Source organism: Drosophila hydei, unplaced genomic scaffold, assembly GCF_003285905.1.
Source record: "Drosophila hydei strain 15085-1641.00,03,60 unplaced genomic scaffold, DhydRS2 tig00000211-arrow-pilon, whole genome shotgun sequence".
In the NCBI taxonomy this organism is placed as follows: domain Eukaryota; kingdom Metazoa; phylum Arthropoda; class Insecta; order Diptera; family Drosophilidae; genus Drosophila; species Drosophila hydei.
In genome coordinates, this window is record NW_022045685.1 from 1,703,913 (window position 1) to 1,719,589 (window position 15,677).

A 15,677-nucleotide genomic window follows, 5' to 3' on the forward strand; every position below is an offset into this window, starting at 1 on the left:
AATGGGTGCGTGCAAGGCAGGAAACGTCTTTCAATGGAAATGAAAACGAAAATGGAAATGGTAATGGAAATGGGAATGGAAATGGGTAGGGACTGGTTGACTCGCCCGACCCCCACCCCTCAAGCAGCCAACTAGCCAATCGACTACCCCTATGTTTGGTAAAGCTGACAAAGTTGCGATTGCTGTTGCTGTTGCTGTTGCTGTTGCTGTTGCTGGGCGCATTAGTAAATTTGCATTTTGCATTCGAAATTTTTGCATTTTGCATTTTGCATTTGACGATTAACATTGAAAATGGAAATGGCAAACGACGATCGCCTTTGAATTTATTAATGTTGCACAATTAAATGCTTGTTAAGGCAAAAACAATGTTGCTGTTGTTGCTGTTGTTGCTGCTGCTGGCACATCAAAGCGCGCGTTTAGTTTGACCAAGGCAAAAACAAAATATATAAAAATAAAATGGCGATGCGCCGACTGAAAAACGCGCAAACATTTCTAATGAAAAGCCGAAGACAACAACAACAGCAGCAACAACAACAACAACAGCAGCAGCAGCAGCAACAGCAACATCAACAACATTAACAACAACAACAACAACAAACTTCGACACCCATTGGTAATTCCATGCACGAGCTGGGAGACTTTCTTGTTTGTTGCTGTTGCTAGTGTAGGTTTGCCAATGCTGCCCCCATGTCTTGACTGCCCAACAGAAATTAATTAGCTGCGACGTGGCATAAATTAGCAAAAACTGAAAACCAAAACCGAAACATCGAGCAGTATGCGTTGCAGTCATCGTCGCCGTCGTCGCTTTGCCAGCTGCTATCATCTATGCTGCTAACTGTATGAACCATATAGACCATAAAACGCGCTATCGATCGTGCATGCAACATGGCCAGCAAGAACATGGCTTAAGCAAGCATTAACGAATGTTTATTGCTATTGATTTGCGCATAACCAATCACAATCTAAACATAGATTAAGTGCGCCCCTTAATCACATAGCTTTTGTCTCTAGAAAATTCTTAATTAATACAAAATTTACTCAGCATATTTGGACACTCGATGTGAGTTGATTTGCATCCTGAATGGATTTGTTGACTATTTTTTTGTTGTTCAATTCGGCACAGATTTATGCTCGCTCGCGCAAGGAAATGAGTATATTGGCTTTGCTATGCGTCTGCCTGAAGGCAAAGCCTTTAGCTTGAGATTTTAAATGTTGAATATATAATCTGTGGCAGCTATAGATCAATAGCTTGAAGATTTCTTGACGGCGTGGCAATTCGGGAATTACATCTACAGATTGATGGAGGCAGGAGTATTAAGGCAAGGCGAATGATTGAAACTGAAATTTGAACTTCTTAATCTTGTTTATGTAACTAACAATAGCTCAATATAATGCTGATGAATAATGCATATAGTGATGTACATATGAACGTACATATGTATATACAACTTACAATAACAATGAGTGCTCTGCTGCTAATTGGAACAAGACATAATCAAAATGTTGCATTCACTCTTTAGAATGTCCGAGTGAGAGGATCACTGACAGAGCATCTGTCAGCTGATATAAGTTGAGCTCAAGCTACGATACTCAGCGTGGACGGTGAAGTAGCACAGCAAATGCCAATTGGCATGTGGCATGTGGCATGTGGCAACTGGGACGATGCAGTCTCAGCTGCGCTGAGCTATTGTGGCACATGCCAAACTCATTTCGAGTATTTTTAAAATGCGACACGGCGTCGTCGTTGGCATCGCCGGCAACTGCATTGTCGCAGCTGCCGCAAGATGTGGCTGCAACTTGGCGGCGCACTTGAAACTGATAAAGCGTCGAGTGGCGGACATAAAAAGAGAACGAATGAGAACAACAGCATAAACGAAAGCGGAAGGAAGTGAAGCCCGATTGGAAATACTAGAACGAGCCACGTGCAATGCTCAAAAGCAGCTGCGGGCGCCAAGGGGGCCCATTAATTCATATGCTCAGAGTTGTTGTTGCTGTTGTTGCTTTGTATTTGATTGCCAATTGATCGATGTATCGAAAATAGCGCCACGAACGTGTCTACTGAATGGAATTGCTAATGGCAGCCAACGTTTTGGCAACAACTCGAACGACCAACGACGGCCCTGGCCACTGGGTGTGCCAGCCTCAAAAATGTGCGGCTATCGCGAGGGTTAAGGGTTAAAAGGGGTCGGGTGGAAGAAGGAGGGGGTTTTCCAGTTTCATTCACAAAGCGAAAACGTAACGTCGCCAATGGCCGTTGGCCATTGGAATGCGACAGGCGTCCGCTTTTGGGGCTGCCAATTAGCCGCTGCCTGTTGATTGTTTGTTCGCCGTTTGCCGTTCGCCGTTCGCTGTTTGCTGTTGGCTGTTGGCAGTCCATAATGGGTTGGCAGCAGCGTTTGATACACTTTGGTTATCGATATTACTTGACGATTTTGGCTATTGCGTTTCCGCTGGCCGAGAAACGAGCGAGACACGACGGAAGCGCTGGCATTGCAAAATGTGCCGCGGGTTTCTTTGCCATGCTTTGTTTTCATCATTAAGTCACAGCAGCAGCAACAAGGTCTTCAATTATTCATACATTGTTTAAACAATTTGAATGCAATGCGTGAGCCGCTTGGCTGCTTCCACAACGGAAATTCGCAGATATCTGTGAGAATAATCCCGAAAACCAAATGAAAAACGGATGCTGCGCCAGGAAATGATTAACGGGCATTTCCTGTGGTCCACTCAGCTCATTAGATGCTTGGAAAATGCATTTCTACAAGCAAAGCAAAGGGGTGTTTTCTATTTTCATTTCTCACGATTCGAATGAAATGCTCAAGTCAACATAAGAACAAAATAATGAATAGTTCAGATCGCGAATATTCGTGCAGAAATACATATTTATATATTTATATTTACTAAATGATATCAGTTTACAAGAGCTATACGCTATATTCAGTATTACGTAATACTCAAAATTGATTTGAGGAATTCTTATTTTGCTTTTATTCTCGCTTAAAAGTAAGACTTGATGTTAGAAATCACATGGTTGGGAACATGGAAACGAAACGGAAATGTCTTTTTTGCTTTCCTACAGGATTTGGTTTGTGCACTTGCTAGACTTTCTTTCGTTAACCGTTTTCCGATAGGTGTGTGGATATGAAAAAGATAAATGTAAGCTTAAATGCCTAGTAAGGAATTGGCTTGTGTATTGGCTAGACTTGTTATTTTTAACCGTTTCCCACTTCGTTTGCAAAAGGTATGTGTCACCGCTTAGCCGGGGCGCACACATGCTCAGCTCAGACCGCTACCTTTTGTAGCAAAGACACGAACTTTTTATTTTGCGCTTGTAACATTTATACATATTCAGATCATTTATAATAAATAAAGATGAATTTAATCCAACTTTTGGCGTATGATAAATCTGTATAATGTATTGTAGTTAGTGGTTAGCTTCACACACACACTATTTCGCTGCTAAGAGGGCAAAATGGCGGCACAAACGCAAAAGCCGAGGCCAATAGAAAAATGACAAAGAGGAAACGAAGCGACGCGAATCTAACCAAATCTGTTGCAGCTGCCACATCAAGTATGTATGGTTATGCACATGCATGTGTGTGCCATTGTTGAGCTTTTACAATGGCTAAACTGGGAGCTCGATGAATGCCTTCAATTATTCATTTATAACCGTGTTTCATAACGAATTGAAATAGTTTTTGTCTCGACTTCCCTTTGTTAGGATGTTGTTGCATGTACTTCTGCATAGGGGACAGGGGTTATGATAGTCTAGCGAGATGCCAATAAGCTTTCCGCCATAGATATGGCCTCATGGCAAAGATACGTCACGATGCTCACCACCCTTGGCCCACTCTAGCAGACAGATCGACCAGCACATAATGGTCTCAATGGCGTGCATCAATCCGTTCAGAGTCAGTTCCATCTACTGACGCCTATGTGCCTTCAGCTGCATATTGTTGGTGAATGCCTGCTTCAGCTCATTTATGGTGACCGCCTGACCCTCCAATTTGAAATGGCCAATTGGATTTGCATCAGGAAATACTGGGCAGTGGCCTTTGGTTGTCGGGGTCGGTTGCTTAGGCTAGATTGAGCGCAAATCTGTTGGCTCCGCTCCTTTAAAATGCCCACACTTTTGTCTAAGCTGGGTGCACTCAGGTTGCCCTTGGCTCATCATGCTCTTATATAGACTTTCCCTTTTTGCCGTCGACCTTCTCCAACTTGATTTTGCCCAGATCATACATCAATATTTCCAGCTCTAGAGCATATGCGGTAGGCTGATAGGTCAGCTCATTCATTTTCTCTCTGAGCTCTCAGAGCCTGATCCCTTTGTGTCTCCGGAATTCATGTTACTGTTATGAACTTTGTGCAAGAAATGGGAGAAAAAAAATTAAATAAAAATTAAAAATTAAATGAAAATCTTAAAAAAACTTAAGACTTAGTTCTTCAGTCAAAAGTCTGTCAATCGCAAATGAAAGAGTTAGAAGAGCTTAGTATTGCCAAGCGGAATACAGAAAAGACAAACTGAATCTGAATTTTGGCAGCAATGTTGTAAAGATTGGTAAAACAATGAGACCATATTGAACTGCTAGGAATTGCGAAATCCTTGTTGCAAGTACAAATTGAAATGGGAATAGAGCAACTGGGATTATTCATGCTGCTATTATTCAGTATTATTGTTACTACTGCCTTCAACGTTATTATTATTATTCTTACAATGCTCAAATTAGACCTTCTTGATGCGCTCATTTTTAGCGCAAATAGAGGAGCTTCGAGCCTCAGTCTTTAGCCACAAGCCAGCGAACGGGAAGTTCGAGCCGCCATTGTTTGGCATCAGGTGGCGAAATTAGCGCGATTTCCGCCACAAGTTTTCGGTGGGCCGGAATAACCCGTTAGGCGAAGGGCTTGCAAACAAAACTATGGCTGAGGCAACAATGAGGCCAACTTGCTAAATCACCGAAATCCGCATCTTTAGCATCTTAACGGCCAATTTGGCGGGCAGCAGGCAACGGATGGGGGCACGTTGAGCGCTGGGTGCGCACATAAAGGACAACAACTGAGACAAAGACAGAACGCCGATGATAATAAAAGATAATAAAACAAACGAAATGTCTGCGCCAAAGGCGAACAGGCAACACAGGCTCAAAAGACGGGGCGCAGCGTGGCGCCTGCCGCCTAGCCAACCTAAATAAAAACACTTTGGGGAACAATAGACGCCGCTTCTGCGGCCCAGCTGACTGTGCGAAAGGCAAAAACTTTTGCGACACCTCTCGGTGTCCCGTGAGAGCCGCTAGGTGGCAGTTGAAGGCAGTTGAAGGAGCTGTGTGGCAGGGTGTGTGTGCTGATGCCGCCGCTGCTGCTGCTGCTGCTGGGCGTTTGTCATTCTATTGTTATTTAGCGACCCCTGGAGCCAGTCCCAAGTCCTCCAACTGCCTTCGCTTCATTATCTACTTGCCCCAACCACCACGAGCCGGCTCATTGTCTAGCGCCTGCACACAGCTTGCTTAATTTCGCGTGCCGCAACGCACAATTACACCAAGAACACAACTGCGAGCGACTCGACCACGTCCAGGTGAGCAGCCAGAGCAAATCACAAAAGCAACTCAAACGTGTTTGCCCGAAAGCCACGAAAGAGTTCGGATCGCATTCAGAGAGGCTGCCTGAACACCCTTCCCAACGGCTGGCTAATACTTAAAGCTCTAGCAAGAGATGCTGCAGACAAGATAAAAGCAGAATTCAAAGGGAAAAATCAGGCGATAGGGCCAATTGCGAGAGAGCTTCCAAATTGGCCAAAGAAGCATAGAAATTGCAAAGTTGAGGCTTGCCTAACTATGCAAGAGATTTTCCTATACAATTTCGACAAGAAGAGAAGCATATGGATTCCGTGAGTTGCATTCAGAACAGCTCGACTCCAGTTGCGGCTATAAAAAGGAATTTTCGAGGCGGCTTAAGGCAAACATTTTGCATATTAATAAGAAACCCAATTGGAGATACATAAAATATTTAATAGATTTGATTATAAATGAATTTGTTCGTGCGACTCTTGTCGACTAGAGTTTCGGGTTGTGGTGGCAGCTTTGATTTAGGGCAGTCTCGAGGCAGCTGCGATAAGCGAGCAGTGGCTCCCACTCATCGGAGTGGGCGCTGTGATGGTTTTCCGTGTTGGTGCCATCCAGATAGTTGAGCACGTCAAATATATCGTTGGCTAGCAAATGGGGCACAAACTGTCGCACGACCTTCAAGTAGAGCAGATTCTCCGGCCGTTCTGTGGCAGCTGTCGATCTGTCCATGGCGTAGCGTATGCCGGCGCGATGCAAAATGAGCACAGCCGGGCGGCACTTGATGAGATTGAGATTGAGCAGAATCCCAAATAGCCTGGCCAGGTTAAGCAGCTTGCCAAACTGTGCAGAGCCAGCTGCCTCGACAGCGTTAGCATGAGCAGCCCGCACGCGCTTATACACCAGCAGGCAGGTGTGCATCAGGGCCATGCCGAAGCTAGTCATATTGATGGACATGCAGCGCTCCATGGTGGCAAGCAGAATATCGCCATAGACCGCATGGAACTAGGAACCAGAATGACCAGTATGAGAATATTAGACACGCTTGGAATGGGCCGTCAGCTAGCCTGCTCACCTGCTCATAGTATTGAAACACACTCGAGGCGCGCAACACGGGTAGAATATTGTTGAAGCAGAGCTTACAGAAGCCGGCCAGGACGCGGCGTTTGCTCTGCAGTACCGAGGGCAGCTCCCCATCGTTCGCCTTGGTAAGCTCGACATCGCCGGACCCACTGAACACGTACCGCAGCACAAAGCTCTCCAGTGTCTTCAGCTCGTTGATGGACGACTTGTACTGCAGAGAGCGCAGGGCAGTGTTGCCGCTGCGACGCAGATTATCGGCGAACAGCACCAACAGATCGCAAGTGGAGACGAAAGCCTGATTTGGAATGTGGGACGTGGCATGTGGAGTCTGTGGACACAACACGGCTGAAATGGGTACTCACCTCGCAGCTGATGCTCAGCTCGTTGGAGTTTTCGATGATGCTCAAGGCAGCTACAAAAAACTCGTCCAAATGCTCGGCCAGCATTAGGCAATCGTCATCCACGTGCTTGCCAACGCTGACCGCTTCCTGGACGCGCTTCAGGTCCCAGCAGATGCCCATGTAGCATATTTCCAGGCAAAGCCGCATTGCCTCGTCGGACAGCGACACGACAGCCTCCTTCTTCTCCCGGATGGCACGCTTCAGGCTGACCAGGACGGTGTCCAATATCTGGGATCCGTTCAGATCGAAGCGTTCGTAGAGCGCCGAAATGAGACGCAGTGCGACATGCAGACGTTTGGTGCTCGCCTTGAGGCGCGACTTCTGCGACTTTTTTATTGCCAGCTGCCAGGCGCTATCCGCTTTCATATAGGTGATCACCGCCCGCTCCAGCAGGTCCTTGCGGTAGCTGGGCGTCGGCTCTGGGCACTGCTGAAACAGATGCTCCAGCGCCGAGGCGCACTTCTGCAGCACCGCAAAGTTGCTGTGCTTGAACATGAGACACTTGATCTGCTCAATCAGCTCCTGGGCCTGTTGCCTCGAGCATCTCATGTACAGCGGCAGCTCCAGCAGGTACTTCACGTCCAGATGCTCAACGCGGTACTGGCGCAGCAGAGTGCTCAGCATTGGCAATATGATGGTCGATGCCTGTTCAACGGCCCCCGCCATGGGCTGGCGCACCAGGTTGGTGGTCGTGCGACCAGGTGGGATCTCTCCGGTCACTGCTTGCTTGACGCCCAGTGTCATGATCTCGATGATGACAGTGGTCTCCTGGCGCGTGATGCTCTCCGGCTCCAGCAGTATGTCCAGCATTGTGGCCCAGTCGACCACAATCTTGCTGCGGCCGTAGAAGGAGTCGACCAGGTAGGGAGCATGCTCGTGACCCTCGAACTTTATGAAAAAGTGAATCAAGGCGAGCACGCGATCTCTGTCGGTGGTCGCCTGCTGGAAGCAATGATGCAGCAGCTCGGCCGATGCCTGGGCGACGCCACGTTTGATGGCGAAAACCAGCTGCTCGACGATCTCAATCATTTGGTCATCGAGCAGCTGCGGCATGGCCCTGTGAAAGCGCATGAGCAGCAGCATTGCCATCTCGGCCAGCTCACTCTCGGCGCCCATGCTGAGGCTGAGTAGGGTCATGCGGAACTTGTAGCCCAGCTGAAGGCAGCTCGCACGCAGCTTCGGCTTCTTCTGCAAATTGATGATGGCCTTCAGACTGGACTCCCACACCTTAGTAGAGTTGTCCTGCAGCGCCTCGAATAGGTGCAGCATCTGCGACGCACTGATGTAGCACTGCGGAAACTTGTTCAGCCAAATGCCGCATTCGGCTATGCACAGGGCGCGTATATCGTCCACGTCGTCTCGCTTACGCTTGAGGAACACCTCGTTGAACAGCTGCAGCCAGATCAGCTGCAGCTTGTCGTGCTGCAGCGTCATCAGATCGCTCAACGTGGTCATCATCTTCATTGCTGCAAGTAGATGCTGCTGTAAGTGTCGAGGCCTGCGTCGAGTAGCCTTACCTATCAAGGTGCTCGTGTGCCGCAGCGGCAGCACGTCCGAGTCGGAGGCCACTACCAGAAAGCCGGAGATGTGCCTCAGAAAGAAGTTGTCCAGAATGACGGACGTGCTGATTACGGCGTGCAGCACCTGCTGCAAAAAGTTCGACACGTCCATGGTGAAGGAATGCGAGCAGCGCATGATCAGCGGATAGCGCTGGATTTTCTAAAAGTGAATATCCGTTTAAGGACCAAAGCAATATGAAGTAGAAACTAGGTCTTCAAATATATTAATCACACAGATTATAGAATCTTTATAATGCCGCAAAAGCTTGAAAAGAGGCAGCCAAGTTTCCCCTTCCCCATCTCTAGTTGAAGACAGCTTCGAATATATATATATAGCCATTCAACCAATCGCTTACATTTTCATACTGAGCTTGGGCCGCATTGAGGATAACGTCACTTTTGATTGGAGCGCCGTAGTCCTCGGGTATTTGGTAGCCACTGCCGCTCGCCTCCAAGACGAACTGCATGAACTTGATAAGCGCTGCCTCGGGCTTTGTCACGTACAGCTGGACGAATTCGCTGCAAATATCCTGGAAGACGACAACAACAAAAGTGCGAAAATAAAGTGCAGATTTTTGAAATCGATTTTGAGGTTAGGTTCAGGACTTTGGTACCTCGAGGGTTTGGCGCTTGGTGCGCACTAGCTGCAAGAGACTGCTCTCCAGCTCGTCATCACTGGAAGTCATCTCGAAGTCATCCTCCAGATTCTTGAAGCTGCTGCCTTCCTCAGAGCTGGCGGCACAAGTACAAGACTGAGAAGAATTCGCACAATTAGTTCGTGTTTTACCTGTCCGGAATGTCCATTAGCTCAACGCTCTCAGCCGCCTCCGTGGCTGTCTCGATGCCGTCATGTATGTTGTTCATTTTCGAGCAGTCTTGAATAATCAAATTCTAATTGAAATTCAAATCACTTCGAGTGCCGGAAACCACGTGCACGGCTAGGCAACAATCGCTGAAAAGAAAGACAGTGTTGCCCATCGTCTGCGGGCTAGGGATGGTCGCCAGCCGTTACTCGTTACTCTGGGCCCTGCGAACGAGTAACGGTACAAGATAAGCTCTCAACTGAATATCGCAGTTCGAATTGAACGAAAACTCAAAGCCCTCTATTTAGCCAAGTGAAACTAGCTGGAAAATGGGTTCCATGGCAATCAGAATCAAATCGAATCGAAGTAGGCTTTCGCGGTCTCAGAAAGGATTTCAGAGTACTATTTATGCCGAGATCTCACTTTTAGTTACAATCTCATAGTGAACACATCACAAAAATATAAATCTAAAAAATTCAAAACTTAAATTTTCTTAAAAAATTTTGTGAACAAATTGTGAAAGTGTAGGTGCGTTAATTACTTTTGAATATCTATATATATAGATTTATAAATATATAAATATATATGTGTATATATGTGTGCGTGAATGTGCACATATATTTATTCACTCATGTATATGAATATAGATATATATATAGACTTTCTGATTGACAAGGCTCTGGAAGTGGATTGACCATCAGTGACTATACTCGCTGGGATATTCTTGGAGCTTTTCTAGGGTAAGTCGAGGAGAGGACTTCGGGACTTGTTAAAGTGAAATCAAATAGTCTAGGAAGGCTTTGCCTTTGAAGTCGGCATATTCCTGAAAGTGCAAGTCCAGGATTATCTTCAGCTTTGGCTGAATGGACTCCAGTTAGTTCTGCTTTGATATTCGAGTAAATCAAGATATTTGCATAATTAGAAAAGGATGCTGTGACCCAGGCGCTCTTTCATTACGCTCTCGCTGCTGCCTTCTGGCCAAGCTTCGTCATGTCCACGAATCTATTCGAAGGGGGGCCGGCGATACATGGGCTAAGCGCTTAGGCTTCATTAGCTGCGTTTTTCTGCGGGCTGCGTTTTGCGATTTCCATCAACGGACAGCTGGGATGCCGGGTAACCGGAACCCCGTTCTGACGGCGCTTGGACGGTGTTGATTTTCACACAACGCAGCGTGAAATTAGAAATCAACAACGTGTCCTTTCACTAACAGATTGGGTGGCCGTGTCTGGCCATGGGGTTTGGGGCGTGGTGCGCTTCAGGTGTTCGCTGGACAAATCAGTTTTGACTGCAGTTGCAACGCTGCGGTCAACGTCTGCCGTTGACAGACCAAATTAAAATGTCCTGATGCCATGTCCTGCCCCATCTATCGTTGGGTTTCATCTGTCTGCCACGCTCTGTCTGTCTGTCTGTCTGTCCGTCCGTCCGTCCGTCCGTCTGTCCGTCTGTCCGTGTGTGGGTGTGCGAGTGCTCTGTGCTTCGGTTAATGACCAATTTGCCAGGCGCAGTCGAAAGCCACTCATACTGTCGCTCGGCCTCACAATCCCAGCCAGCAGCTGTCGCAATTCGCGTTTCGGATTTGGTTTACAACGTCGCATTCATCAGGCTCGGGCTGCTGTGCGATAAATCTTAAAGTTTGGAAAATTGGCAAGCAAATAAAATACGGGCCTGATAAGGCTCAACAACAACAACAGCAGCAGCAGCAACAAACAACACGAACAGGGCAACAATAACAGGCGCTTGGAGAATTACAACATGTCGCATTTTGTTTACGAAATTTGAATAAATTTCAAATTCGTAAGGCGCTCCGCCAAAAAGTTAGCTCTCAGCTACAATTAACTTTTAAGTATAGCATTTTACAGATACCGCTGATATCGTCGAGATATACACCCCTCACCCACCCACACCCTACTCCGCCTGGCCAAACACGTTCATGGCCTGTGGTGCGAGGGGTTGGCAGCTTGAAAATAATTTCATGCAATTTATCATGTCACCAGAGCCACAAGCCTAACGAAAACGCCAAGCAACGACTTCTGTATGCACTATAAAAATATGAAGCTTCAACTCTGGCCATTTGTGATGCATACTGAATGTGTCTGTGCGAAATGAGACCTCAAATAGAAGTCAAACATAATTTGACTGATAGACACAGTTGCTAAATTTACAATTTGATAAGCCTACCCAAGTTTAACTCAAGTGCGTTAAAGAATGTGGAATAGAAAAATATTGACTCTCTTTGATGCTTTAATATTTGTTAAGGAACCATTTTGGTTTGTCTTTTTTTTTAGAGTTACACAAGTTCAAATCGTTATAAAATATTAAAATAAATATTTTATATCAATAAAACAGACTTTATTAGATAACTAATCATACGACATTATAATTTTAGTCATCTTCAATCTCAGCATATAGCCAATATGCCCAGTCCTAGTCCTAGCTCTGCGAGTAAACAAAAGTCCGTGCGATTTTTGCTGCCGCTCCTTGGCATCCATAACGAATTTTTGCATAAATAGAGAGCGGGCAACACTTTGGCTGCTGCTATTAGGCATCTTTTTGTTGCTGTTGCTGTTGTTAATAGCCAACCATTTATCTTGCTTAATGAAATTTGCGAAAAATCAAATGCTGAGCGCTGCAGCATGTCGGGCATCTTGAGGCTGAGGCCTAATCCACTGGCTGCAGCCCAGGCTCGTGCTATCAATGCGACTGTCAGCGTCACGTGGCGCGCATAGCCGCAACAAAATGCCCTTTCTCGTCGCGTCCAGTTGGAACAACTTGTTTCGGCCTTCGCCAGCTCTTCCTCTTTATCATTCATGAACCGCGCGCGTCACGTGCGCAATTAAATTGACGCATTCTTGACGGACGGATTCGTTTTGTGGTAGCCCCCGATCCAAGCCACAGACGCGTCTCCCCTCTGACTTCTGCTAAAGAGCAGCCAGGGAATTGAGTCGGGCCAGCAGCCACTTGCGTTGACATCATTAATCACATGAAAATTGTATTCTTGCGTTGCCCCCTGACAACTCTTCAAAGGAGCCTTCCAGCTTGTTTCACTTTTGTGGTTGCAGCCAACAGACAGCGCAAACTTCTTACCTTTCCGGTTGCAATTGAGCAATGTGGACAAAGCAACAGAAATTAGCATTTTTTCTTTCTACTTTTTTTGTAAGAAAATTAATCAAACGACTGCGCTGAGCTGCGAGTCAACGAAGATGCTGAGCTGAAGTTGGCGTAGTTAAGAGAGGAAGAGAGTAGAGCTTGAGCTATAGCTATAGCTAAGCCACGAATATGTTAGCTCTGTATAGCTGAGATCTGTCTTTAGTCTCTGCTAAGATATAGAGAAACTGTTGGTTCCAGTCCACTCGACCCACACAAGCCTTTCCAATGTATTACATCCATCGATAGACAATTTTTCGCGCCTAGCAGATTCAGAGCTGATATACTTGAAAGCACGGCTCCGGGATAGGCAATAAATTTGTCGGAGTATTTGCGCGAGCCGAGTTGGAGGAGGCGGTCAAATGAATCCTGCTGTCGTCCTTCGGGCTAACGTTTCGGGCCCAAGCGCAACTAAACATTTGGATTAGGCAAACAAGCAACTCCGGGGCAGGGGCAGATGGCTCTGGATAGCCACAAAAACCACTAAACAGTCAGCGGCGCCAAATGCAAACAGTTTAAATGTCATTTGCGGCGTTAGCCGAGCTGCGAGCGAATGTGAAATGGAAAATTTCGACGTGTTGGTTAAATAAATTTCGCGGCAAATCGCAAAGGGCAAACCGCGTGGACCGCTTGCCGCATGGGCCACCCGCTCCTTCTGTGTAGCCTCTCTCTCTCTCTCTCTCTCTCTCTCTCTATTTCTGTCTCCCACTCTCCCTCTGCCTCTCTTCCTCTCGCGTTTGCATTCCGGCAAACATTTGAAATGTTTCAATGGCGAATGCGAGCCGCAATTGCCAATCGACGCCGCAAATCGCATTTTAAGCCTCGCGTGCGATTAGTTTAATTGCCAGCGTAGTCTGCGGTGGGCGGGGCAAGGGCGGCGGGCAGCCAGTGCTGGCGCAACAGGACAATGCATACATTTGCATAGCTGTGGCCGAGTCCCCTATGCGAGTGTGGGTGTGTGCTCCCTTAATGCGAAAATAAGGATTAACCAATGAAATTTATAAATACGCAACAGACCAGCTCCAACGTCCAACTGCAGCAGCAGCAGCAGCAGCAGCAGCCGAAAGTCCTGCATCCTGTGTCCTGCGTTCTGTGCGCTGCGCGTAAATTGAGTGCATAAATTGGCCGCATCTCCGGCTGCGTCGCCTGGCCCGACAGGGCAATCTATTTTGGATTAAATCAAATCGAAATAAACGATTTTTAATGGCCAGCACGCAGTGTGCGCAGCTCCTTGTTGCCGCTCCTGCTACAGCTTGGGCTTCTGCTCCGGCCACAGTGGCAAAATCGAGGTCATTAATTATTTCTTCAAAAGCAAAAGATAAGCCGGACCAGGCGACCGAGCGAGCGAGCAGGCGAGCGACCCTGCCTGCAAATTAACCCCCAGGACTCGCATCCTTTTTGGCGTTTTGTGTCATTAGCTTAAAACCGAAACCGAAACCGAGGCAGAGACAGAGGCCGACTGGACGCAGGACACAATGGTCAGGCTGCCCGACCAAACGCACACAATACACGCGTGCCCCAGCCAACAGTTGTTTGTGGCACCAGCGACGTCGACGGCGACGTCAGCGTCAGCATCAGCATCGGCCGCATGTGCCACAAAGATTAATTAATCTTTAAGGACTCATTCGTGTCCCTGCGTTGTTTGTGCTGCCAGCTTCACTCATTAGGCATTTAGGCATTTAGACATTTGCATGTGCAGGCGACACCAAAATAAATTTATGGCCTCGGACCTTGGCTTGGCTCCTGACAAGAGCCCAGCAGCCACTCCTCCCACGCAAGCGCCATACACGGCTAGTTCAGCATTGCCGTATCTCTCGACTGCCAGCCTCTGCTCTCCATAAGCAGAATATAGTTGAAGATTATGAGTACTCGTTGCATGACATGAAAGAGAAAGAGATTTCAAATGTCTTTATGGGAAGTGTATATATATTTTTATATATATTTTTATATATATTTTTATATATATTTTTATATATATTTTTATATATATTTATATATATATATATATTTCAGTCCCAAAAATCAAATCATATATATAATCTGCAACAATTTGATGATAGATTTACCTTTATATATAGCTATAGTTACACTCCCACACTCATATGAACTTGTGTCCCGTGCAGCACTGTCCCTGCTTAAGATGTACATCTGTCAAGCTTTCGTTTCAATTTCATTTCGAGCCCCGTCAGGCATTTATTTTGATTATCAATTGACATTCATTTTTATTTGCTTGGCTTCTTATCGTAAGCCTCATCCTTGGCCCCATTGTCATCATATGGTCTTCGTTCAAGGCTGCTGTAGATGAGCTGGCCGTGACCCCGTAAATGACCAGCAGAGCTTAGGCCAAGCATACGCACACGCAGACGCACACACCTATACATATATATTTATATATATCTAACTTAGTCAAGATTTTGGCAAATTTCTGTGGCATGCCACACCAGTGGCGCCATAACAACAAAAACATGCCTAAAATACGTTTGCGGCCCGCCGCTCGCTCCACGACGTTTTTGTCGCTTCAGCTATAAAATATTTACAGCTGATTATTTGCGCTTGCAGCTTAATGTCAAGGTGTGTGTGTGTGTGTGTGTGTGACATTTAGTGGAGCGCAAAAGTTATCCTTGTTATCCAGCGATTTGCTCGTAATTTATTAGCTCGCATACGTGAATTATTGTCGTCGAGAGTTTTCAACTCTTTGACATTGATTGGCATCTGGGAATTGCTCTGCGTTGTTTACCCCAATGGGCTAGGGCAAATGAACTAGCTACATGAAAATCTCTCGTTTGATATGCGTAAGTGAATAATATATACGAGTTTATATACGAGTTTATTCCAAGTAATACTAAATAATTATTTTTTTTATGTATTTCCACAGATTGACAAAGTTCAGCAAGTTGTTTAAGAAATATACAAAAAAAAATCATCGAGCTATTTGGAATATTTTTGGGGTAATCTTTATCATTATCATCAGCATTGCCATCATCATCATCATCGTCGTTCTCATTATGACATTCGTTTCTTCGCCCAGATCTCAGCAAATCAGTGTTCAAGTTTTAGGCATCTGGCATGAATTAAATATATCAAATCAATTGACAATTGACCAAAGAAAAACAGAAAAACTAAAGAAAAACC

The 15,677-nt window shown here is 46.1% G+C and overlaps 1 protein-coding gene and 1 long non-coding RNA gene across 3 annotated transcripts; one reads left to right on the forward strand and one right to left on the reverse strand.

The window, feature by feature from the left end:
* Positions 1-6,026: 6,026 nt before the first annotated feature.
* LOC111603204 (cohesin subunit SA-1-like) lies at positions 6,027-9,839 on the reverse strand. The gene is made up of 7 exons (XM_023320693.2): positions 9,386-9,839; positions 9,213-9,330; positions 8,955-9,128; positions 8,557-8,758; positions 7,001-8,505; positions 6,631-6,933; positions 6,027-6,560 (listed from the first exon to the last, which is right to left on the reverse strand). The coding sequence occupies exons 1-7, from the start codon at positions 9,460-9,462 to the stop codon at positions 6,048-6,050; spliced, it is 2,892 nt and encodes a 963-aa protein (XP_023176461.1). The 5' UTR covers positions 9,463-9,839; the 3' UTR covers positions 6,027-6,047.
* Positions 9,840-9,848: 9 nt separating this feature from the next.
* LOC111603205 lies at positions 9,849-15,674 on the forward strand. Of its 2 annotated transcripts, none has more exons than XR_002751667.1 (4): positions 9,849-9,929; positions 10,049-10,141; positions 15,421-15,493; positions 15,574-15,674. It is a non-coding gene; the product is annotated as an uncharacterized LOC111603205 (long non-coding RNA). The 2 variants fall into 2 exon arrangements; XR_002751669.1 differs by having other exon boundaries at positions 9,878-9,925.
* The last annotated feature ends 3 nt before the right edge of the window (positions 15,675-15,677 follow it).